The sequence below is a fragment of the Microtus oregoni genome, unplaced genomic scaffold, assembly GCF_018167655.1.
Source record: "Microtus oregoni isolate MIOR12 unplaced genomic scaffold, Mior012 000047F_ref0000412, whole genome shotgun sequence".
In the NCBI taxonomy this organism is placed as follows: domain Eukaryota; kingdom Metazoa; phylum Chordata; class Mammalia; order Rodentia; family Cricetidae; genus Microtus; species Microtus oregoni.
In genome coordinates this window covers 582,501-607,469 of record NW_024543221.1, presented here as the reverse complement: position 1 = coordinate 607,469, position 24,969 = coordinate 582,501, and the positions used below count along the sequence as shown (strand labels likewise).

Sequence of the window (24,969 nt, the reverse complement as noted above, 5' to 3'; positions counted from 1 at the left end):
GAAGCAGAATTACAGTTTGATCTGATCTTGCTCTCTGCCACCCTGTGATACTTGAGTACTAAAGTACAGTCTATTTACAGAAGTGCTTTGAACTCTAAGGGGTTGATCTTGGCCCTGTGCACAATGGAAGAGGATGTCTTTTTCAACGATCATGGACTATCAGGAATAGATGTTATCTTGACAGTTACCTAATCCTTAACATTTTTTTTTTATTTTGAACTAAACTATAATTCAAATTGAATAGGATTCTAATATATTTCTCTGCATAATTTCAGACTTTAAGATGCTTGGAGACAAACTTCATTTCATGTAGGGTTCATCTTTTCCTTGGCAAATCCTTCACATTGAGTATACACAAATGTGTTGTAGTATAACAAATGCAATTCCACAGAGTGGGTACCTAAAACATTAGAAGTTTGTCATTCTCACCATTCCTCAGGCAGGCAGGTAGCCCAAGACCAAGGTGTGAGCAGGGCTGATGTCTTCTGTGAGCATGGAGGCTAACATGTGTTTGCAGAATTGTCCTCTTTTCAGCGACAGGGTGGTATCTCTTTTCTGAAGATACTCTCAGCATCACTGTTAGCTTGATTGCTGCTGAATATCTTATCTGCTTGGTTTCTGGGGATTCTTCTTTCCTTTCTTTCTTTCTTTCTTTCTTTTTTCTTTCAATTTCTGGGCTATTAAAGTAGCCTATTTGATAGACTGTTTGCCTAGCATGCATGAGGTCCTGGGGTCAATCCCCAGCAAGATGTAAAATCCAGATTGATGCAACACATCTTCAAGCCCAGTGCTGCTGAGGTAGAGGTGATCAGAGGTAGCCTGGGAACTATGAAACCTTATCTTGACTACATAGTGAGTTCGAAGCTAGCCTGGATGAGACTCCAGGATAGTGGTTTCTACATTGCATTTTGAAGGAGAGCAAGGTGCTTAGGTTTTCTAAACTGTTGTCTACTGTGATGCTCCTGGGCTCTGTCCTGAACAGTTTGTCTTAGGAGCAGACACAGGTAATTTCAGACACAGATTTTGTTTGAAAAATCATTGGAAACTGATGGGGAAACTATCAACCAATCACATCTAGTTAGGGTGTGGCTACCTGGAGCCCAGGTAGAAAAACCGGAAGATCCAGGCGCACACGCTCTGTGCAGTACCTGCTGGACCGATTGGATTTTGGACCTCCCACTCTTCTAGCATGAGTTTCCCCTTTTCAACTATTAAGCTATAACTGTTATTCTGAGCTGGTCTGGTTATTTATCGTACCGACCTAATTCGCCTACAGGAAACTTTCATTTTCTCTCAAGGTAGAGCTTGACTTTTAGTGATTTTTCTTTATCTCCTTCACTTTTTCTCTGTCCCTCTCCCTCTCTCTTTCTCCCCCCCCCCATGACCAGAATGATAGGATATAAGCCTTGACTCAGGCAGTCCCAACAGGCTGGGATCTGGCACCCAGTACACCAACTAAAGAGATGAGCAATGGTGAGAGGCAGAGGGGGAAGATTTAGTCAGTGCTTGTTGGGGAGTGGATCCCTGCAGTCATCCAGTGACCTAAGTACATCTTCACAGTATAGATATGAGCTCCAGCACAGCTCTGTGAAGACCTGGCATAGGGTTGAGAGGCACGGACAATTAAAGTTCTGGTCAGAGTGCATTCCTGAAGATCATTGTCTCATCGCTGGTCCTAAAAGGTGGACACATGAGAAGCTATTGCTTGAGGGACAAGGAGATGTTCCATCATGCTTCAGGGTGCAACCTCAGATAGTGGGTAAGTGCCTTTGTCCAGCTCTACTGCTCCTCAAATCCAAAGTGACCATATGCTAGGACAATGACTAGAGATTTTGAGTGCTTTGGGGGGATCTGGAACAAGACACTGTGAAAATGTCCACAATTTTTGTGTCTCGAGCTTTAAAGGAGAATGACACAGGATCATTGTCACTAGTAGGTATTTCTTATGTGATTAACATGCCTACATACAGCAACAGCGCTTCACCCAACATTGAGAGGACAGATGGAAATGAAGGCAGAGACACCAGGCTTTCACCTGTTTTTAGGTAACTTTGTTGGACCCTAGAGTCCAATTACCGAGGAGGAGTCACCCCAAGAATATACTCTCACACCACAGTTGATGTAATAGCAAGAAGATTTTAATTCTGTTGCAGCGGGGTCACTCAGCATTCAATGCCAAGGACTCTGAATACCTGTCACAAGCTGCTTTTAAAGCAAAAAGCCATAGAAACAAAGGGGGAATTCGGGGGTTGTTTTCCAACTATTAGGATTGGCTTATTCGGGGGGACTTCTAATAACAAGTGGTCTGAGCCAGGGCTGGAGAGAAGTTGCCAGATGGGGGTCATTCTGACCCCTTTCCAGGGACAGAGTCAAAACATCTGTGGACATCTGTGGGTTATCTTGTCCCAATTCCAGGAATGGAGCTCTATTAGGAGAACATCCACAAGGACATAGGGAGATGGAAAGTTCCCAACATTTCAGTCTGTGCATGTATAGTTGTTAGATTCCCAGGGAGAGGGGGAAGCACTAAGGCATTAAGGCTGAGAGGGCTCAGAAATGGCCTCAGAATTGTCTTAAAGTTCTACAACCTGTAGGTCCAAGTGAGGAGTCTATGTTTTTTCTTTTTTAGAAGAATTAGTCTCTGTGTATTGCTAGTATGTGTGTACATCATGTGCGTTCATATGTAGAAGCACACATCTGCCTTTGTATCTGTTGCTTGACCATCACGATCTATTTCCCCCTTAGCTGACAAAGAAAAATAGCTGGTGTCCCTCCTTAGTGCAGCAAACTTTCCAGCTCAACATTCATTTCTTGATTTCTGTTTATCCAGACGCCATGGACCCAAGGGACACAGAAATAAATAAGAAATAGTCCTGTCCTGTGAGTTTATAAGTTATGTACGGTTTGCGTATGAACACATATTCACAATGTGGTCTGCCAACTACAACAAAAGTTAGGAATACACTACAGACCAGGCACAGAGAAAGTACTGGCCCACAGAGAGAAGGTGGGGAAGACTTGGCCATAAAGGGTCTCATTTAGCACAGTGTCTGAAGGAAGCTCTGGCAGCTGTATCTGCTTTTGAGATGGCCAGTACACACAGGCAGAGATGTAAGGATGAGTGGTGTGATTGCTTAAAAGGGACGAATTCAGGCTGCTTACTCTGCTTTCATTAAGCTATTTCCCGAAAGGTACTATTCTATCACGTCTGTATGTGGCTAATAGTTTTTATGATGCTGTAGAAGCACATGGCAGAGGGACCAGTTGAGGCTCTTTCTGTTGCAGTATTTTGGATAAGGGGCATTAGGAGCTATGTTAAAGCAATGGCTGTTTGTATGAGGAATGGCACTTCACTGAGGAACAGCACAGAAGGGACCTGGAAACTGATGAAATTCAGGTTAGTGGAAAGGAGGGAGTGTCTTTTATCTAGGACCTGAATGAACCTGAAGCTATTGTCTTAGCATTGAGTATAGATGAGTCATGAATTTAGGTGTGGGAGTAACTTCTGTACCTGGTTACACACTGACCTTAAAGATTCATAGGAGTCCATTAGACATGGCTAGTGGCCTCAAAGGTAAGGTGAAGTGGGCATCTCTCCCTGGTTCCCTAGTCCAAGCTTTCTTCCCTTGAAGGTCCCCATTCAAGACAAGTGTCTCCTTGAAATTCATTCTGTCGTGCCTAAGTGATAAAACTAGTATTGCACAGTTTAACGGGCCATTTGGTGCCAGATTTATTTGTATGAGAAACTCAGCAGATTTACAGTAATTCTACAGAATTACTGTCTTGGGAAACAGAATGTTCTTCAGTAGTTGAATCTTATTTTAAAAGGAAAACTGAAAACTAAAATCTACAACTAAACAGGCACTCATTAGTTTCTATAATTCCTTTATTCAAAGTTCTTGCTATTTTTAGGGATATTTATTAATACTTTGATCCAATACTAACTCCTCTTAGCCTGGTAAATCCTTTAAAACTCAAACCACTGTATGTTTGCTTCTTTTGATATTATCAGGAAGAGCAGAAGCTCTTGCCAGTATCCTGGTGCCCACAGATCACCCGTGATACTTGATATCTGTTCCCATGTCCACCTACCACATGATCATTTCATTTCATGGGGAAAAACTGTCACTGGATACCTTTATTTGATGCATCATAGAACACACACACTCTCATGTTTACTAAGGCTGGAAAACCAATGGAGTTTTCTCATATCATTAGTGTTTAATTACCTGTGTCTTGTAGGTGCACCTCTACAGTCTCTGCACTTGCTGTGTCCTGTGTCGTCTGTCCTCACATTGTTCCTGCAAAAAGGGAAATGGATCAAAATTGAGACACTAAACTTGACTCAGAGACCTACTGCAAATTGGCATTGAGTCAGAGAGAGCCCAGATTCCAGTTTTTTTTTTTGTCTTCCCAACTCTATTTCTATCTACTTGTTTTAAGTTTCTCTGCTCCCCCCCCCCCCTTATGGTTATTTTTAACGTAGAAGAATGATAAAAAGTCTTTAAATCTCAACTCGGGAACTCTGACAGCATGAAATGTATTGCTAATTGAAACCTTCTTCAGGGGGCTCTCGTGAAAGATCCTCGCTCTACTGGATGCTGGCGTGCTATTTTAGACTCACATCTCAGCTTATACTCAAGCATCCTTCTTCATAATCTTTTCTGCCTCTTTTCTTTTCCCATTCTCTTCTTCACAAAAATCTCAAAGGACTTGGAGATTGAGAACATAAAAGGGAAGGTTTTACTCTTTTCTTTGGCTTTGCTTTTAAAGCATTCCTCTAGTCCTAGATGATCCCAAAGCTGTGTTTCAGAAGCAGGCAGACATTGTGTGTTAAAGGATGGATCAAGATGGTCATTCCATTGACCCTGTAACCCCAAATTATATGTTTGGGGTGCATGTACTGGATAAAATGGGGACTATTCACCAGGAAAACACAACAATTCACTCTTAATTCGTTTTTATCTCAAAAATTTATTTGGCTATGTTTATTTTTAACCTAACATAGACTCACAGAAGTTGAACGTGTTAATGGGATAGACTGTGGGTCTTCATGTCATTCACCCCTGCTCTTTTGTAGGCAAATTGAGATAAGATGGGGTCCTAAGGAGCTACTTAGATGTGCTGAAGATCTCATGGTAGATAAAGAGAGGAAAGAGAATCCCTCAGTCGTGAGCTTTTTTTCCCTGAAATAATTGTATGTATTCTTTACAGAAAATGTCATGAACTGTAACAAAGGCAAAGGGATTTGTAGGTTAACAACAAGGACTGAGAAGTCCATGGAGGATGGGATAGGAATCTCTCTCTCTCTCTCTCTCTCTCTCTCTCTCTCTCTGTGTGTGTGTGTGTGTGTGTTGTGTGTGTGTGTTTCTTTCATTAGACTAAGGTAGTGGTTCAGCTGACCATTCTCACAAAGAACCATCTCTCCTGATGCCAGAGTTGGGAGATATTGTCATTGAGAGAAGAGATACTAAAGGGTTCTACTATGCCCTGAAGTTGAATTAGTGTCAGCTCTCTGAGATATGAGCAAGCTGGTTTTGGAAAACAGCTGGGATAGCTGGAGGCAGAAAGAGAAGTAAAGGCTGGGAATGGAGAACAGGCCACTTCCTCACTGAGTAAATAGAGTCTCACATGGATTTTTATTTGTAAAACCAAAGTTATTATCTAATCTTTTTTATCCACACTTAAAACCAATCACACCAGTTACCTGGCAAGTCAGGACCTTTGTGTGTCCTTCATTGCCAGTATCAAAGTTCTTCATATTGATAATAATACTAACAATAATGCCTCCTAGTAGTAGTGCTAATAATTGTAGACTAATTAAGTATAGAGTTTACGAGTTTTCCAAGGGCTGCAAATTTACCCAAAACCACCCAGATAAATAAATGAGCCGCTCAATTCAAATTCAGGACAGTATGACTCCGAGTTCCCCTGTGGGTGCTCGTGGTGGCTATCTGCCTGGCTTTTCACATCTTAGATCAATAGTCTGCCACAAATGAAAATGAATTGACACAGACCACCCATGAACCTTCAATATGCTTTGTCATCTAACTGTGGGTGAAATATTTGGGGGAAAGTGACTGAGTTCATGAGTTCTGGTCTCAACTCTCCCTAGGAACCCTTACATGAGTCTTTTTGATCATGCAGCTGTGGCTTCAGTTTTGGTTAGGAATCCCTGCAGGAGGGCTTGGTACATGGTCCCTGAATGCCCAGGTATGTGTGTACCAATATAAGACAAACCCAATAAAGTCATAGACACAGGTGAAAAGGTGACAATGAAGGGACCCTCAGAGTCATTAAAGTTAAGCAGGTATTGTGATGCTCTTTTATGTCAGTTTATCAAAAGAAAAATTGCTGTTAATAGCTAGAGTCAATGAAAGGCAAGAGCACAGCCCTACTTGAAGGGATATAGGCAGGCTCTGCTGTTCTTCAGGTCAGTTTGCTCTCCCCCACCAAAGGTCTAAACACTTGTGTAAGCAGTCCTGTTTTTAGAAATATACTTTCTAGAACTACTGCTATACATAGTTTTTAATCATCTTATTGTAGTTTTGTTTAAAATAATAAATAGAGCTGGAAAAATGGCTTAGCAGTTAAAAGTCTTTGCTACCTTTACAGAGGATCCCAATTCAGTTCCTAGTGTTCATGTTAGATGGCTCACAGTTGCTTGTTACTCCAGCTCCAGAGTCTCTGAAGCCCTCTTCTGGCCTCTGTGGGTACCTGCACTTTTGTGTGTGTATACACACACACATCATCATCATCTTTAAAAAATTCAAATATCAATTTCTAAGATTCTTAAGCAATTTATATTCAGATATATCCAAACTTTTGACATTGTCATCTACAAAATTTACACTTAAAAACCTTAAAAATCAAGCTACCAAAATGAAATAGTAAAATAATGATTATGATGATGATGATGAATCTCAAAATATTTTAAATAAGTGTATGGGTTTATATTGGACCACATCCATAGCTGCCCTCAGCCGCAGATTGGATGTGTCTAAATTAGTCTAGCCTGGTGCATGAGACCATGGACTGGCTGCCTGAACTCACATCACCTATCAACTCTCACTAGCTCTGCGCCCTTTGAAGATGTTATTGATAGGATCAATTTTCCCATCTGTACAGGCATATAAGCAACACTTCCTTGCAGGGCCATTGTGGGTGTAAGTGAGTTAGTTAATGCACAACACACATGGACAGACACAGGGTAGCATAACAGAAGTTCTTTGGGCTCCATTACCTGGAATTTCACTCTTAGTGGCTTCTGTAAACTGCGGCTAACTACAGCAACAAACTATTAAGTAGAAAATTCCAGAAATAAGCAACTCATCAGTTTAAAACATTCGTTCTAGTGTGTTGTTATAATTTTCCTGTGATATTGCTAGCTGTCGTTAGTCTTTCTACGTGTCTGATTTGTGAATAGCATTGTCGCAGCTGTAAATAAGGAAGAACTCCTGTTTTTTTCTTACCCCGTTAATCCCCCACCAGCGAGTTTTCCGCCACTACAGTGATAGCCTGATGCAGGCTCCTTTGAAAGCATAGAAAACTAGACTTTCAGTTTGGGAAGAGTCAAGATTAGGCAACCCCAGAGGTGCATCTTCAGAGGATGCGAGGGATGTTGGTGCCTGCAGCTGACGCTCAGAGAGGACAAGAGGGGTTCTAGACCTTCTGAGAGCACAACTCCTCAACCAAATAGCTCCCGTAAGACCCCACCTCTTAAAGGTCCACAGGACCCCAATTGATCACTATGGGTGGGGGGTAAACCATCAAGGGCAATGCGTGGCAGGAATGTTAAACAGTTAACAGCATCTAAGTGACCTACGGGAGGCACACATGATTCTGCCATAAAATTCTGTGGGGATAGAGGGCTGTTTTGGAGCAGTGTGTGTGTGCTGAAATTCCATTTAGTAAAATAAAAATAAAATCATATTTAAAAGTTCCCAAATGTGTGCACAAAAGCAGCCACAGCAATGAAAGCAGGAAGCTACTTATATAATTAGAAAGACAAGCAGGGTAGAAAATAAAGGAAAAGAGGAAAGACTATATCTTATTATTCATATCTCTAGGCTACTTGGGTTTTGTTTTCCATAAGGCTGGGTGGGTCCCTTTTGCCGTGAGGAAGTCACTATAATTCACCTTCCTAGCCAGTACATCATGAGCATGTTACATAACCCGTGATGGGTTAATCTAATCACAGTTCTGGCACTGGCCGGCATAGTTTGAAAGTGAATGTATTCAGAATTCGGTTAAGTTAGAGTTACTAGTGCATAAAGCAGCAAATCAGTAAAATCTCTACCATTTGGGGACGTAACTTGTTTTGAAACTCAAAATTCTTTGGCTAAGTTAAAAGACCTTGTTATGAAAATAACAGATTTTCACTTCCTTTCTAATTTTATAACTCTTGGCAATGCAACCTGTGTTTTGCTGTGGAATGTTAGAAAAGGAAATGAGTGCAGACACTGAGGGAGGGTTTCGTTTTTGTTTTTATTTTCAAAGTAAATTCACATTTAATGCTGTCTAGGTATCGTGGTGCTTTGAAATGTGGGGTGCCACTGAGAAAGAGATTTCTGGGAGTGTGGAAAGGGGCTTCCCTGGAGTTGTGAACTTCAGCACCAAGGCACAGATAGACTGAAATAGATTGTGAACTCCGCCACAGGGGATGTCTTCAGCAGGCTTCCTGGGACCCTTGAGAGCCCATGTTGTGGAAGACAGACAGCAACGCCCGTGCATGCACGCCACCTGGTGGGCGCTCATGGTAACTTCCGAGTGGGCTGACTTGGTTGCAGCTTGTGTTTTCAGAGGGCGAGTTAATGGAAGACTTTACATTTGTAGCCACACATCTGCAGGCTCCTAACATAATGGGTGAGGTATTGTTAAACGGTTTTATGTTGTCACTAAAGGAGACTGCCATCGGGAGTCTAAGAGGGCCACTTTGTCTTTTTTTAATTTCTTTTCTTTTCTTTTCTTTCTTTCTTTCTTTCTTCCTTTCTTTTTTTTCTTGAAGAACAAAGAAAGTTTCTGCAAGAGGAGCTTTTAAAAAGTCTTTTTCTTGTCTTTTTGAAGGAACTTAAGCTGTATTAAAAAGTGCAGGGAATGCTGTAACCACGCCTTTAATGCACCCGGAGTTGACAAGTGATAGCATTTTTATTACTTCTCTTTTAACTACAAGGAACAAAATGTTCTTTCAAAAATATTTATTTTAAAAAACTAACTTTTTAATTAACAAATGATAATTACACATAATTATGGAGTACTTCATGATACTCTGATACCGGTTTATGCTTTCTTTTTATGCTTTCCTTTTCTTTTCTTTTTTTTTTTTTTTTTTTTTTTTTTTTTTTTTTTTTTTTTTTTTTTTGGATTTTCGAGACAGGGTTTCTCTGTGGTTTTGGAGCCTGTCCTGGAACTAGCTCTTGTAGACCAGGCTGGTCTCGAACTCACAGAGATCCGCCTGTCTCTGCCTCCCAAGTGCTGGGATTAAAGGCGTGTGCCACCACTGCCCGGCCGGTTTATACTTTCAAATGAGGAAATAAAAAGGAGGACTAGAATAAATCCATTATCAGAGTCAGGCCTGGGGGTTCACACATGGAATCCCAGCTATTCTTTTCTTCAGGGCTGGGACAAAAGGATGACTTGAAGCCAGGAGTTTAAGACCAACCTAGGCAGCATGGGAAAGCTCCTCACCTCTAAACAGAAAAACAAGTCAATTAATTACTTAAGTAACATTCCCATACTCATTTTATGTGTATCGAATAATAAAATATACTCTTTCCCTGTGTTTGAAATCTGTATTATTATTAACTATCAAGGACAAACTGTGCAACAGGTCGTCCGTAGGCTTGTTCCTCCTAACTGCACCTGTATACCCTTTGCCTTTGACTTTCCTATTACCTGCGACCTTCCCATTCCCCCACTCTCCCGGAAGTGACGCTGAGCTGTACTTCTGAGTTTGACTTCTTTGGAGTCCACACATAAGTGAGGCCATGCAGCATTTGCCTCTCTGTGCCTGGCCTACTTCATTTAGCCTGTTGTCCTCAGGGTTCATCCACACTGTCCTCAATGGCAGAGTTTTCTGGACATGCATGTGGTGTGTGTGTGTATGTGTGTGTGCGTGTGTGTGTGTGTGTTGTGCTAGAACCCAGACCCTTACATATGATAGGTGCATGCACTACCCATTTACTTACTAAGCTACTGCCCAGGTGCTCTTTTTCTTTTTCTTCTTCTTTTGTTTGGTTTTTTTTTTTTTTTTTTTTTTTTAAGACAGGGTTTCTCTGTAGCTTTGAAGCCTGTCCTGGAACTAGTTCTTGTAGGCCATCCTGGCCTCGAACTCACAGTGATCTGCCTGCCTCTGCCTCCCAAGTGCTGGGATTAAAGACGTGTGCCACCACTGCATGGCCTCAAAGTCCATTTTTATATTTTGAAGTTCAACTTGATGCATTTCACCAAAAATCTTGTATACACTAGGTATTGTTTTGGTAACCTAGGATATGTTAGGGAGCAAAACAGACGGAGAGATTGCTATTCATAAATCTTTCACTTTCACAAGGGACATAAACAATATTTTACCCTAATGTGTAGACCTGAGAAATCTATTGCACTAGAAGAAAAGCATGCAGTGGAGAAAAGGAAAGGTTGGAGTAGGTAAAGGAGAAGCAGAATAATGTAACACTTGGGCAATTTCTAAGACAAAACGGATTGGTCACGATAAGCCTCTTTGACAAGGGGAGATTTGAGCTAAGACTTGAAAGAGATACAGGAATTAGCTGAAAGATTTTCACGAAGAAAGGCGTCCAGGCTAGATGGACCGTTTCTGCATCTCTGCTCTGCTCTGATGGAGGTGAAGGAGGCTGTTTCGGAGAAAACAAATCAAAGAGTAGAAGTGGATGGGGTGGAAGCCTGCAGGCTGCTCCCTGGAAACTGGGTCATGCCATCGTGGTGAGACTTGGGGCGCTCCTTTAAGCTTTAGCTTTTACCCACGAGAAAGCCACCCCAGGATCAAACTGACCAAAGCCTGAGCCAACTGGATGCTGTGCTAAGAGCCCATCATAAGGAAATGAAAGAAAGAAACCAGGAGTATATTGTAGTCACCTGAAAAAGAGGCCACAGTGGGCTTGTCTTGTGTAACAGGACAAAGAGGTGAAGCAACCCAGGTTCTAGGTGTGTCCTGAAAGTAAAGCTGGCATTCTGGTAGATTCAGAACATCGGGTAAAGGAGTGTTTTCCAAATTATTATTATTGAGGTGAAACTCACATAACTTAAAAATTACATAATTTTAAAGCATATGACCCAGTAGAATCAATACTTCAACTAGAAACCACAGTTTCACCTTGATTTACTTGATATTTGATTTGTGGTGCTGTCACAGACCTAGGATAAATCAATTTAAGGGAAAGAAAGTTTCGCGTTGCCCATCGATTCAGAAGTCCAGCCTGGTTCAAGGCCTAAGAGAGCGGAAAGCAGCCCTCCAAGAGACAGCAGTCAGCACAAGTGGGGGAAAGGATGCTAATGCGCAAATCCACGAGTGCCTCCGGTGTATACAGCATGAAACACTGCGGTACTTAAAACCAGGTTCTTCCGCGATGGGCTGGGGAGCTGGCTCAGTGGGTAGGCGGGCTTGCCACACAAGCGTGAGAACCTAAGTTTGAATCCCCAGCACCCATAAAAAGCCAGGTGAGGGCATTGCCTGTAATCCTGGCACTGTGAGGATGGAGATGGGGGAATCCTGAGGCCTTGCTGGCCTCTAGCTTAGGTCCAGGCTAAGGAATACGATGGAAAATGATTGAGCAGGACACCACGTCCTCCTCTGGCCTCTGCGTGTGTGTGGGCACGTGTACTGATCCACACACATGTGTATGCCACAATTCCCTTCCTGTCTTAGAGAATCCACTGCAGCATACCCGGCTGCAGAGTCCCAGCATGCAATGCGCTTTCTTCTCCTGTTGGGTGAAAGAATGGAGATCTCACTGTCGGATTGCGGTCAAGGAGACGTGGTGAAAGTTTACCTTTCATAGGGTGTGCTTTGTTCTCGTGAGGCTCCTGTCTTTGAGAAGCGAGTACCTGTCACATACTGGCACTGAACAGGACATGCAAAGTCCCTGATCTGTTTATAGAACTTAAATTTAAAAGTTATCAATTCGTGAGAATGAGGCTAGGTCTCGGATGAAGACACTTATTGGGACGATTTGAATTATGTCCACAAATAGAGCTGAAAATCTTATTCAGGGGTGAGCTCTTTATGAGTAACCACACCCCCTTTTGGACCCATCACATTTGAGAGATATGTTTGTACTTGTGTGTGTGTGTGTGTGTGTATGTGTGTGTGTTGTGTGTATGTGTGCCTGTGTTGCTATGTGTGTGTGATGAGTGTATGTGTGAGTGTGTGTATGTATACAATTTGTTGTGAATAGATATGATGTGTGTGTGTTCCATGACACCTGTGTGGAGGTCAGAGAACAGCTTGTAGGTGGGATCCAGGGATGAAATGCAGGTAAGGCTTGGTGGCAAGTGCCTTTATTCACTGAGCCACCTCTCCAGCCCTAAGGTCCTCACTTTTAAATGTTGGAAACTAATTCCACCATGTCGGCAGCAGAGCAGAAGCCAAACAGAGCATGCATCCTGCAGGTGGCCAGTTTTGTCGGCCATCACTAGGCAAATGCTGTCACAACCATCACAACACCTTAGACTGTGATCCCGGTGTGCAGGTCTCCCTGCTGCCCTATCATGCTATGGAGAGGGCTCTGTCTTCTCAGACCTTACCCCTTCTTAAAGTGCCCCAGAACCCATTCTTGTGCCTGAGGGAACACCCTGAAGAGATGTTGGCGCTCTGGAAGTGTGCTCTCTAGGGCAGCCACTATGGGGGGGGGGGGTGAGTTCTCGAGATTCATCCCACATGACTGAAAAGACTAAGTTTTAAACTGTATTAACCACAATTAGTTCAACTTAAATTTTAATGTCCACATGCAACCATGAGCAATCAAGCCTTGCCTGTGAGTCTCTCACCCCTGCAGAGACCCAGCCAGGAGTTACCAACTTGTTGAATCAAACCAAGGTGATGAAACAGTAAGGAGAAATAGAGCAAGTCCACCCTGACACTGGTGAGGCCATGGCAAAATTTCTTGTCTAAATACATGCAATTTGTACATCTAGTCAACCCAGCCTTAAATCAACCATGTCCAGCCCTGTCGCTTGCTTATGAAGCATTCCTTCTGAGAAGCCTGGTGGGCCAGGTGCAAATTTAGAATGCCTAGACTTCCAGAGTTCTTCCTCCAAATATGGTGGTGTGGGGGTATTTGGCCTCTGACCTCACCCAGGGACCTGGGTGCAGCCTGGAAAGAGTGATCTTAACCAAGCTGGACAGCACAGACGCCATCTTCAGCATCCCCTGCATCTCCCACTGTGTGATTCTTCTTCCTCGTGGGTGTTGTAGCTTTGATATGATGCGTGCACACAAACTGCCACATGATAGGAACTCGTATATTGGTCTGACTGTCCTGTGGGGACAAGCACTGTGGTCTGATTGATGCCTTTTGGGGTTCTGTGTAAGCACCCACTTCACTGCCTACAAATTGAGGGATAATCTTTTTGTCCCCTAAATGGACTTGTGTTGAATTCTTCAGAGGCATTAGAAGCCAGCCTGGCTCTGAATGTGCTGAAGAGCTGGAGCAAGGGACAGTACCAATGTGACTTTGGCCAAAGGTTAATAAGCAGAGTTCACTTCATTAAACTGCTTACTCACCATTACCAAATGTCCTCGAAGGCTGTCCTGGGAGACTTGGCGTGCTCAGATTAATCATTTATGCCTAAAGAATTAGTGAGTGGAAAATAAATTACAGACTGCTTTTAATTCATGTTAAAAAAGAAATCAGTCCAATGAGTTCCGTCCGATTGCAGCCATTGGTTTCTTTCAAATGATCCTTACATTCTGGTTTTAAAGTAGAAAGAAATGGGATAAAAGTTGTTACACTATTTGAACACATGCATGTGTCAGTTGGAGGACAGCTGCTGAAGCTTTATGTCTTGTTTTGTCTGAGATAAGGCCTCACAGAGTCCAGGCTAGCTTCGAACTCACTGTGTAGCCAAGGCTGGTCTTGAACTTTTTACCTCTCAAGTGCTGGATTACAAGCATGTGGAATCACACCTAGCTCTGAAGTGGGTTTTGAACAACAGGTGCATCTTTCTTCTTGTTGTTTAGCTGTAGGCATGCATGCCAGGGTTGCCACACTAGTAGTAAAAATCATTGTTACTGATGTGCTACCCTTACTCATTATAGCGCCCTCTTGTGGTGTAATGGGCCAGGCACACAGCATATCTGACAAGAAGGAGACAGTTCTGGGTGCAGAGACCACTGGGATGGGATGGTCTGCAGAGACCATCTATGTGTGATTCACATTTTCCCCTGAACATAGACTCCTTGTTTTCTGAAGGCCTGAATCCCCCAAAGCACTGTGATACATGACTGCAACTGCCTTGCTGTGGTCACCCAGCAGCTACATTGCCTCCTTAACATCTTTGCTATTCTGGTTAGGTTGCACATTATCTTGCTTAATTTTTGTATCTCAGAAATGATAAATTAGTGGATGACAGTGTAAATATTTTCCTCAAATGTTGAAAAATTTTCCCCAACTACTCTACTCTTTTCATACATGGGTTGGATGCCTGACAACTCTGTAACTTTATGATGTTTTAAGGAAATCAAATCAATCAATCTTTCTTTCTCTTCTCCTTCTCCTTCTCCTCCTCCTCCTCCTCCTCCTCCTCCTCCTCCTCCTCCTCCTCCTCCTCCTCCTCCTTCTTCTTCTTCTTCTTCTTCTTCTTCTTCTTCTTCTTCTCTTCCTCCTCCTCCTGCTCATTATTATTATTATTATCATCATCATCCTTTTCTCCTCCTTCTCCTCCCTCTTCTCCCATCTCTACCCTGTTTTGCCTCTGCCTACATCTATTAGGTCCATTGAAAGAGAAACTTTTGAAACAGTACTAAGAACTTAAGGGCACCCCTCCATGCTCCATGATTCTTAGATGCAAGTGACTTGACTTTCCATTTGAAGGCGCCACCTTGCCTATGTGATAGACTGTGTAGTCACTGGTCCACAAAGGCTCTTCAGCCTGGTTGCTTGGGGTTTTGTGTTGATGGGGCTGGGAGGAAATGCATGAGTCTGAACTTAAAAATGACACAGAATGGCACAGGGACAAGTCAGGATCATGGGATCGGCATTGAAACTGGACACAAGAGAGCGGGGAAAGAGAAACAGTCCAGGTTCTCTCTATACTTGTCTGGGGAGCAGGGCAAATGGATGTTAGCATGCTGCTTGTGAGTCACTGAAAGTCTTCCTATCTTCATGTCTTCGCAGGAGAGCCCCGGATTGAGTGGGTGTCACCACAACTGTAGAAGGGTCCAATATTGCGAATATTTGTTAGCATATGCAGTACATTTTTCCATCAGTTTAAGACCAGCCAGCACTCTAAACTGTTACTCCATGGAGAGCGGTAATAATCTTCTTGTTAGACTTCTCAAATATATCTTAAATACCTTTTAAAGGTGCAATAAAGATTTCATTGAAAAGATAAAACTTGACTATAAGAAAACACTAAATGAAGTAGGTACTACTAATATACATTTTGCCTTTGTTCAGATGCCAAGTGCCATCAATTAGGTGACTTACCAGCAATGGGAGTTTGTGGCTCACAGTGTTGTAAGCTGAGAGGAAGGACTGTGCTGGCTGCTTAGGCTTCTAGTGAGGGAAGACAGTCTCTACTTCTGAGACAGCACCTTCTTACCACCTAAGAACTGTGTGTACTCATGGAAAAAGGGGCAAACAGATTCCCTTATCTCTTTGATAAGGGCACATCATATGACCTCATCACCTTTCAAATGTCCTATCTCCTTCTCAAAAAATACCATCAAAATGGAGGATCAGGTTTCAGCTGTGAATGCTGAGGAGAAAGGCAGGAGTCAGACCACAGTCTCTAGGTTTCCTACTCTGCCCATCTGAGGCAATTCATTATTCCAAGTGGATTTCCATCTGTTAAGATTCGTGGAAGGCTGTGGTTCCGGCCCTGCAAGGAAAACAGTGGCCTATTGGCCATTCACATTTATTTTAATGAAAATGTGCAAACTTCTGTGTTATAGAAAATTCCACATTTTCCTTCAACTTCTATTTGAAAAAATTTAAGTTTTTCTTCCTGTTGATGTCTGGTACTCAGAAATCCAATGTGATTCACTGACTCAAAGTGGTCTAACCAAATCAAGTGACGTCTAACAATTTCAAAGGACACAAGTGTTCTTTTTTTTTTTTTAATCAGTAGAATCCCATTTCCTTCAAAAGGCAATGATTATATGGAAATCTCTTTCCATCATCTCTTACTGGAAGAAAGGCCTCTTTCTTAGGAAAAAAAAGCATCAATACACTGAATGAACTTTTCATAGTCATGCAGATTGAACACTGATCCTTAATCTACTCGGGCTTGTGTGGGACTCTGACAAGGCTATAGGGACAGCACATATTTCAGTTTGACATTTGGTCCCTGGGGAGGAGGAAGGGAAGATTGCAGAGATAGTGGAGACTGAGCAAGGATGTCTATGGGGACAGCTGAGAGCGCACGGCATGCAAAGCCAGGTAGCAAGGCTGAGCACAATGTTCTAAAAGTGGTGTGAAGAGTTCTTTGCAACTAAATATAATGTACCCGTTGGGCTGTAGTAGGAGAAGAAGCATCCAGAGTGCCTATGTGTGGGATATTAAACAGCACGGAGAATAATCTTGGTGTTGTGCTAGTTACCAGGAAGGATTAAACTTGAGAATTTTAATCAGAATTCGGGGTGCAGGACAGAGTGCTTGCTGAGCAAATGAGGCCCCTCCAGCACAACAAAAACAACATGTGATTAAATGCAGGGTGGTAGATTGCTTGTCCATAATGGCAGGAGAGTTTGTCTTAGTCAAAGCCATCAGAGGCATCTTCCAGAAGATGCTTCCTCCAATTGTTCCTGCCCTTAGAATTACCACTAGAAGGACCTTATTGCGCAATGCTAGCACGTCTGACTCCAGAATAACCCCTAGAAGAAAAGATGGCATTTTCTTAATGGTGTGTTGGGGGCTTCCATTATTTGCAAGAACAAGAGTTGGTGGAAAAGGGCAGATAAGGAAGAATTAGGGTTATGCACCCATGTGTCCTCAAGGAGGAGATTAAGTAACAGCCCAAAGTAGGTGATGTGGATCATCCCCTGCTTGGGAACAAGCATCTGACTTTCTAGAACTTCAGAGTGACTTTTCGCAGGTATTGTAAGTACCCAGGATGTGTCTAAAATAGAAGCAGCAAGCTACGTCTTGTCCAGATACCATCTTGCTGGGAACCATATTTGCTTCTCTTGTTCTGAGTGACCCTGCCCATGAGCAGCAGAATATGAATGGTTGCTCCAGAGTGCTGAGCCAGCTACTTCTAGATGCCATCCAGGCTGAAACATGCCACAAACTCGTCTACAAGCTCAGGTTTTTTAGCCACTGGCATGCATTTCGGTCCTTGGCTTAATCAGTTCTAAGACAATAGCCTAACTGTGCCAGAACTTATCCCTGGTCTTCCTAGCTCTAACTAGAAGTGTGTCTATTATTTCTGTACATCTGTGTGGGAAGGGTGTGGTGTCTTTGTGGGTGTAGGCAGCCTTACCCATGCATGTGGAAGTCTGGCTTTGACATAGGAATATCTTCCTCAACCATTTCTCTGCCCGAGTTTTTTGCAGCGCAATCTCTCACTAAACTTAAGAGTTCGCCTTTTTGGCTAGATTGGCTGAACAGTCAGCCTCAAGGGTGGCTCCATCTGTTTCTGTTTCTCAGTTCTGGGGTTACAGGTGCATGTACTGTGCCTAACTTTTCATGATGGTGCTGGATTTGAACTCAGGAGCTTATGGCTTGCACAGAAAGTACCTTGTCCACTGAGCAATCTCTCCAGACCCCAAATTGTAGTAATAAGAGTGGCGGGGGGCTGCGTCCCCAGCACCCCGGCTGCCTGCTCAGCTAGCTTATGCCCCGAAATAATTACACAGACACTGTATTCTTTTAAACACTGCTTGGCCCTTTAGCTCTAGCCCTTACTGGCTAATTCTGATATCCCGATCAACCCATCTCTAATAAACTGTAGCACCGGTCTTACCGGGAAGATTCTAGCCTAGTCCATCCTGGGTCGGAGCTTCATTGCGTGTGTCTGCCCAGGAGCCAGGAGCATGGCCTCTCTCTGAGGCGTCTGCTCCCGAGAGGAGAGCTGTGGAGTCTGACCTCACTTCCTCTTCCTCCCAGCATTTTGTTCTGTTTACTCCACCCACAGGGCCAAGCAGTTTCTTTATTGCTTAACCAATGAAATCAACAGATTGATATATGACACTCCCACATCACCAAATATTAACTCTTTGATGAGAGGAAAAACAACCATGAAAGGAATTCAGTGTGGACCTAGAGTCTCATCTAATAAACAGTCACAGTGACATGGGTTCCGTTCTGGGAGTGATGAGTATGGGTAGCCGCCCTGTTAGAACTTACAAGAGGGAACGGAAGGCAGGCAGATGGGTTGACTGTCAGCACAGCTTTTGACTTACATGGAGCTACTCAGAAACCGAACTTCAGAGGGCATGCTGTCACTGTTGAGTGTTAGTGCAGGGATCCAAGCCTTCTGAGAAGATGCGCTCAAGCAATGAAACAGTCAACATAGGAAAAGAAAAGTGCCCGTTAGCTCCCCATGATACCGAAGCACAGGGTAAGTAAATGCATTTTCAAAAAGAAAGCCCTGAATTTGAAGTTCAAGTTTATCCTGGAAGATATGCAGTCTCCGTGGAGAACTTTTCTTTCCACCTGTCCAGATATGACAGCCTCCTGGAATAAATTAGTCTGGCTTTTTTTTTTTTTTTTTTTGCATAAATCCCAGCGGCTGTAACTACAGAGCGCACAGCAGCCCAGTTCCTTGTCTAGGTAGGATTCCCCTTTTCCCTGATTGGGAAGCAGTTGTTTTTGTTCAGGTTGGTGGCATGTGGCCATCTACACAGCGAGTGCCTGCATCTCCCCGGTCAGTGTGAACCGGTGCTGTAATTCCACTCCAGGAAGCTGCACGGCTGTTCTCATTTGAAGAGGAAAAGCCAGGGAAATGTGATTGAGCGTGGCAGTCCTCCGTGTTTGCTAAAATGCTAAATGAGGGGCCAGTGGCTCTCAGACCATATTCCATGGGAAATGCTGAGAGCGCAATCCACAGCCCTTTCCCTTCGTGCTTGGGCTGGCTGATTGCCAGAGCATCCAGGCCAGCAATTGAGGGATTGAAATATAACCGGTGGCGATACATTTGCACCACATGAGACCTGCCCTGCCTCGGAAGGCTCCAGTGGCCGTGGGAAGCAGCAGATCAGCACCAGCTGGGGCAGCTAGACTCTGTAAGGCGGGAGGATCTCATCGCAATGGTAAGGCTCTTGGGAGTTTTTCAGACCTCCTTTGAAAGCTGGGGTTGGATGATTAGCGGCTGGTGGTGACCATGGCTAATTGGTAGCCTGATAGGGGACAGTCACTTGAGCTCTGGGACATAGTCAGGTCTCATAGGAGGAAAGGACACCTTTCACACCAGAGCCTGATTTTTCTTAAATGACACCTTTCATGCCAGGGATAAAGGGTAGCTGTGCCTTGCAATTAATAATAATTAATACGGAGCACTTGCTGGCTTCTATCTGGGAGGGAAACCTCTGTGTGACCTGGAATTTCAGCCCTGCCTAATACTGTGTCTGAGTATACCTTCCCCTCTGAAGTAGCTTTAATTTCCATGTGACTCTTCAAAGGAGAGTGGGTTGTCATCGCAATGCTTTCATGGGGTCGCCGACCCTCTGTACTGAGCCAGCTTTCCTTCCTGCCTCCTGAGTTGTCAGTGTTCTGTGAGCCTCACGCTCTCCTGCAGACACTCCACAGAACTGGAGAAAACTTCTAAGTGTTTTGCTTTTGTTAAACTGTTGTATGCAGGTGACAGCAACAGGAGCCTCGAGGTCAAGGCAAGCTCTGTGGAACTTTGAAGGAGTTAGTTCAATTCACTCCACACGCTGTCAGAGCAAAGTGCACCTTACCATAAACACGGGGTCTTATTATTCACAGGGGGAGGTGGCAAGATGCTATTTCATAGTCTCTGCTGTCTTTGCAGCTCTTCCAACGGCTTTCTTAGTCGTCCTTGACATGCGGGGTGGGGGTGGAGACAACATGGAAGAGGAGTTGGTACTGACAGTGAAGCCTTTAAGTGTTTTTTTTTTAAAGCATTAAGGGGTGAAGGATGTTGGTAATAGCAAGATTACATAACATTTAAAAGAAAACAAAAACTATAATTGCATAGAAGGGCTGCTTGAAATATACTTCTCTAACTGCACAGCTGATGTGTGGGAAATAATTACTGTTTATAATCCAGATGAATGAAGGGACTGCTGGAGGAGTGTGGCTTTTAGATGCATGTCGTCTGTCTTGTCAACTATTCAGAAAAGAGGACACTGAAGAGCAGACTTCCAGAGATACCTCACTTCCCTTGCTGTCCCCCGGATCGGTCCCTAGGTCACTCCTAAGTATACAGATCCAAAAAAAAAAAAAAAACAAGGGACTCTCCGTGGACATCGGCAGCCATTCACCCTTGAACACATTCTAGCAGCTTTCTCTGGCCTCTTGAGAATAACACGGCTCTTCCATTTGTCCCCAGCCATCAGGGTAGGAAAACAAAGCAAAATAAAACAAAACTAAAAACACATAACCAGCATTCCAGTCTGAAGATGAAATGGGACTCCTGGTGCTTTGATGTGTGCTGCTTGAATTTTTGAAGCAGAGTGACTTTCCTGTCCTCTTTCCCCTGAGAACATTCCTTTGGGGATTACCAAGGGCCAGGCTGAACGCAGGGAGTGTTCTGCCAACACACTGGGCATAGACACAGACATAAACACAAGGTCAGTCTTGTACAGTTCAGACGGAAGATGAGGAGGTCATCAGGGGCTGAGACTGAGGAACTGGGTTAGTAAACTTGCTGAACGAAGGAATGCAAGTCCCTAGTGACACCAGACTTAACCTTAGAAGTTGGGAGGAAGGTGTAATATGGAGTCTAGCTTCAAGATGATTGCATCTAGCTGTCCTCCGGGCAAGTCAATTAATTGCTATTGAGAAGTTTGGAAAGAATCCCTTAGTTATACCCAGTTGAAAGGGGCTTTTTATTTATAGGGAAGACATCCTAAGCAGTAATCCCGGTTCTCAGCTGAAAACTATGAGTTGGGGGTGAGGTAGTCTGTGATTGGAAGGGAAAATTAGTTCATCATGAAGTCCTTTTTACGAGGGAAGGAAACCAATCAGGCTTCTCATTACACAAACCTGCCCGCGTTTCTTACTTCCCAGAGAGAAGACACGGTTTGGAATACTCTCCTTGACCTCGTTACAACGGGGAAGTTGTCCGGGCTTGCTGTGTGCTATAGCAAAAACCAGTCCTTCCAGGACTCTGGCCTCTCATTCCTTTTTAAAATTTGTTTTATTTAGAAAGGTAAAAGGACATGTGGATAAGTAAGTCCATCCTGCATGGTTGCAAACAATTTAGAATTATTGCAAAGCAAAGGAAAATTGTGCTCTCAAACAGTAGTTGACAAACATGAACTTAATAAATTTTATCTTCGTCTTTTAAGTATTTATTTTAGAGTTATTTATTCTTTCATCAATGGAAGGCATGGTGAAGGTCATTTTTTATGGACACATGGCTAGCTGTTCTTTTATTTTACATTCTGCATGTGTGTTCATATGGACTTGTTCACGTGTGTGTGTATGTGTGAGGAGACCAGAGGCTGATAACATTTGGCCCTATTAATCTCTCTTCACCTTTTTGTTGCTGTTGAAACAGGGTCTCTTACTGAATCCAGAGCTCACTGATTGGCTAGACCGGCTGGCCAGTGAGCTCCACTTGGTCTCTCCTGCCTCGGCACTAAGAGTTCCAAATGCACATACTTGGCATTCACATGGGTCTGCATGCCTGCACGGGTTGTCACTTTATTACCTGAGCCACCTCCTCATGTTGAACCCCTCCTCGTCACACAGTCTTGCAAGCCTATAGGAGGAGAGCCAGGCAGGCCTAGACAAGCCCTTGGCAGTAAGTTACTGGACCTTTTATTTATTTGTTTGTTTGTTTGTTTGTTTTTGTTTTTTTCGAGACAGGTTTCTCTGTGGTTTTGGAGCCTGTCCTGGAACTAGCTCTTGTAGACCAGGCTGGTCTCAAACTCACAGAGATCCGCCTGCCTCTGCCTCCCAAGTACTGGGATTAAAGACATGTGCCACCACTGCCCGGCTACTGGACCTTTTAGGATGCAGCCTCAAAACTGGGTCCAGCCTCTTTGACATCTCTCCTTTGTTCCCAATGTCACCTGCTTGAGTTTCCTGTCATTTGTGTCTTGCATTTGTCTGGTTTGGTTCATATAATAAAATAGGTAAAACAAGCTAACCTTGTAAAGAAAGGATTTTTATTTAGCTCCCAATCTGGAGGTTCAACAACCCAATGTTGGCATCAGCTCGTGTCTGGCGTGGACTTCACAGTGAACGAAACCATATTGACGGCAGGGATTGTGAGAGTTCGAGGCCATGTCACCGGCAGGAAGGTTGAGATCTTATTAGCAGCCTCAGCTTTTAGAGTAAATTGTTCTATTGAGGTCTGAGTCAAGGGTCCTACAAGAACTGCCTTGATCCCTTAAGGCTCTCAGAAACCTAAAGCCTTTACTCTCAGTTCCTCACAAGCAACCCTAAGAATCCACACACAAAGCCTTTGGGGAAAACTACACCCAATCTATCCAAACTGTCATCCAATTATGATGGATGGGAGACATGAAAAGGAAGCCAAAGCAGGCTGTGGTGGGAAAAAGACCTTTGCCCGTGCTGGCCACTGATCAGACGTGGAGCGCACAAAGAAGCAAAAATCTCCCTGTGCAGCAGCTAGCACAGGGGACGTGAAGGAAGAGCCCCTTGTAACCCATGCGTCACTAGCCAGGGTTCCTGTTTTGGTCTCCTCAGGTTGTTACGACAAAATGCCTTTCACTGGGTTTACAAACAATATTAATTCATTTCTTACCCTTCCAGGAACCTCAAGCCCAAGGTCACACCTCCTGTACCTTTAGTGTCTAGTGATGCTTCATAGATAATATATTCTGGCTGTGTCCTCACAGGGGGAAAGAGACTAGCTTGTTCTTTGGGCTTCTTTATAAAGGCACTTATCTTGTTCATATGGCAAATCCCATAGGGCCTCATTGCCTCCCAAATGCCCACCCTAAATTACGACCGTACTGCAGATCGGGATCCAGCGTAAGATGACTGGCTGAAAAGAGAACCATTTAGATAACCGCAGCATCTTTCACACAGGAGGTGCTCTGTGTGATTGATTAACAAATTGAAGATATAAGTAAAGGAAGAAAAATATGAGAATATTTCTATATATCTTATACTATATTACATTATCCATAGATATATCTGTATATGGCATATATTTTGTATGTTGGACCATAGATAACAGGCAATGGAGTGTTTATCATATAGTCATATATGTATGTATGAATTATTTCCATGCACATTTATTTCTCTGCTTTCTACATTTATACATAGCACACACTATGAAGACACACATACAGTGCACACACATGTGCAAGTTTTGGTAATGACCATTAGTAAAGTTTCCATTTCTACTAGACTGTATCCTACATTTTGCCTTATGTCACCCACTTTTAATTTATGCTCTTAGTGTACTATAAGACTCCATGGGTGGGGGCCATGGCCCATCTCAAAATCTTGATGAACACAGCCTGCTGAATGTTTAATATTATGCATACTAATTAGCCCTGAATTTTCTGCATATACTATCATCCATTATTCCATTCTAATAAATGTAGTTTTCCATCATTTTAATGCACATAAATGTTTTTTCTAAATTTTCCTCTAAATCGTTTTTTGTTTCATTTTTGTATTTATTTGCTTGTTTGTTTGTTTTGTTTTGTTGGTTTTTCGAGACAGGGTTTCTGTGTCACAGCTCTGGGTGTCCTGGAACTAGCTATTGTAGACCAGGCTGACCTTGAACTCACAGAAATCTTCCTGCCTCTGACTTTTGAGTGCTGGGCTTAAAGGTGTGTGCTACCATAGCCCCATCTTGTTTTTGTTTTTGCTTTTGTGTGTTTGTTTTTTAATAAAAATGCTGCATCTTTGAACATCTAAATCTCAGCAGCTACCAAGCAGACCTGATAACTGCTGACTCCACATGAAGGGGGCAAGTGACCTGATTTAAAAGTGATACTTTCCAAACCTATCCTCGTGGTCTCCACGAAAACTCAAAGACAAAACCAAAAGCATCTACAGGTCATGTACTCTGGTGGTAATTTAGGACATGTGGTCTGGGAAAGTGTCATTGAGGGATCTTGAAGATCTCAAAGGCTAGTGATGGTTACACTCAGTGGTCCCAAGTGGCTTAATATCAATTTTTGTTCCTTTTGATGTCTTTAATGATCAAAGGGAAAATAGCATTGAATAAGGACCACTGGGGAGTTTCCACAGCATTTGAATGACTCTTTGTGAAACAGGAATTTGAGAGAGGTACTTCCTTTATCCTTAATAGTCTTCAAAATATGGGTAAAATTAGGACTTTGATTTTACACTGAAAGCACAAACTTACCCGTGTCACAGGTTAAAATCTTATGCATGGAAGATTTATATATATATATATATATATATATATATATATATATATATATAAAATACATATACACACACACATATATACATACATACACACACATATATATACATATATATTTAAAATCATGCTCAAAGTGACCTAAGTTGATTTTTAAATTATTATTATGAGCAACTAAGCTGTTCTCCTTGGAGAGAGTCCTCCTACAGGGGCCCTTCTCTCTCTCTCTCTCGCTCTCTCTCTCTCTCTATCTATCTCTCTCTCTCCCTCCCTCTCTCTCTCTCT

The 24,969-nt window shown here is 43.0% G+C and overlaps 1 protein-coding gene across 4 annotated transcripts in view; it reads left to right on the top strand.

Annotated features, from left to right (window-relative positions):
* Pld5 (phospholipase D family member 5) overlaps window positions 1–24,969 on the top strand; it is a 324,256-nt gene that overhangs the window by 41,556 nt on the left and 257,731 nt on the right. For 2 of the 4 annotated variants that reach the window (XM_041635446.1, XM_041635447.1), the window contains exon 1: window positions 19,060–19,429. The exons of the other annotated variants lie outside the window; for them this stretch is intronic. In XM_041635446.1, coding sequence (XP_041491380.1) covers window positions 19,427–19,429 — 3 coding nt within the window. In that variant the 5' untranslated portion in view covers window positions 19,060–19,426. Of the gene's footprint in view, window positions 1–19,059; window positions 19,430–24,969 lie in introns of those variants that run through there. 4 annotated transcript variants of the gene reach the window in all.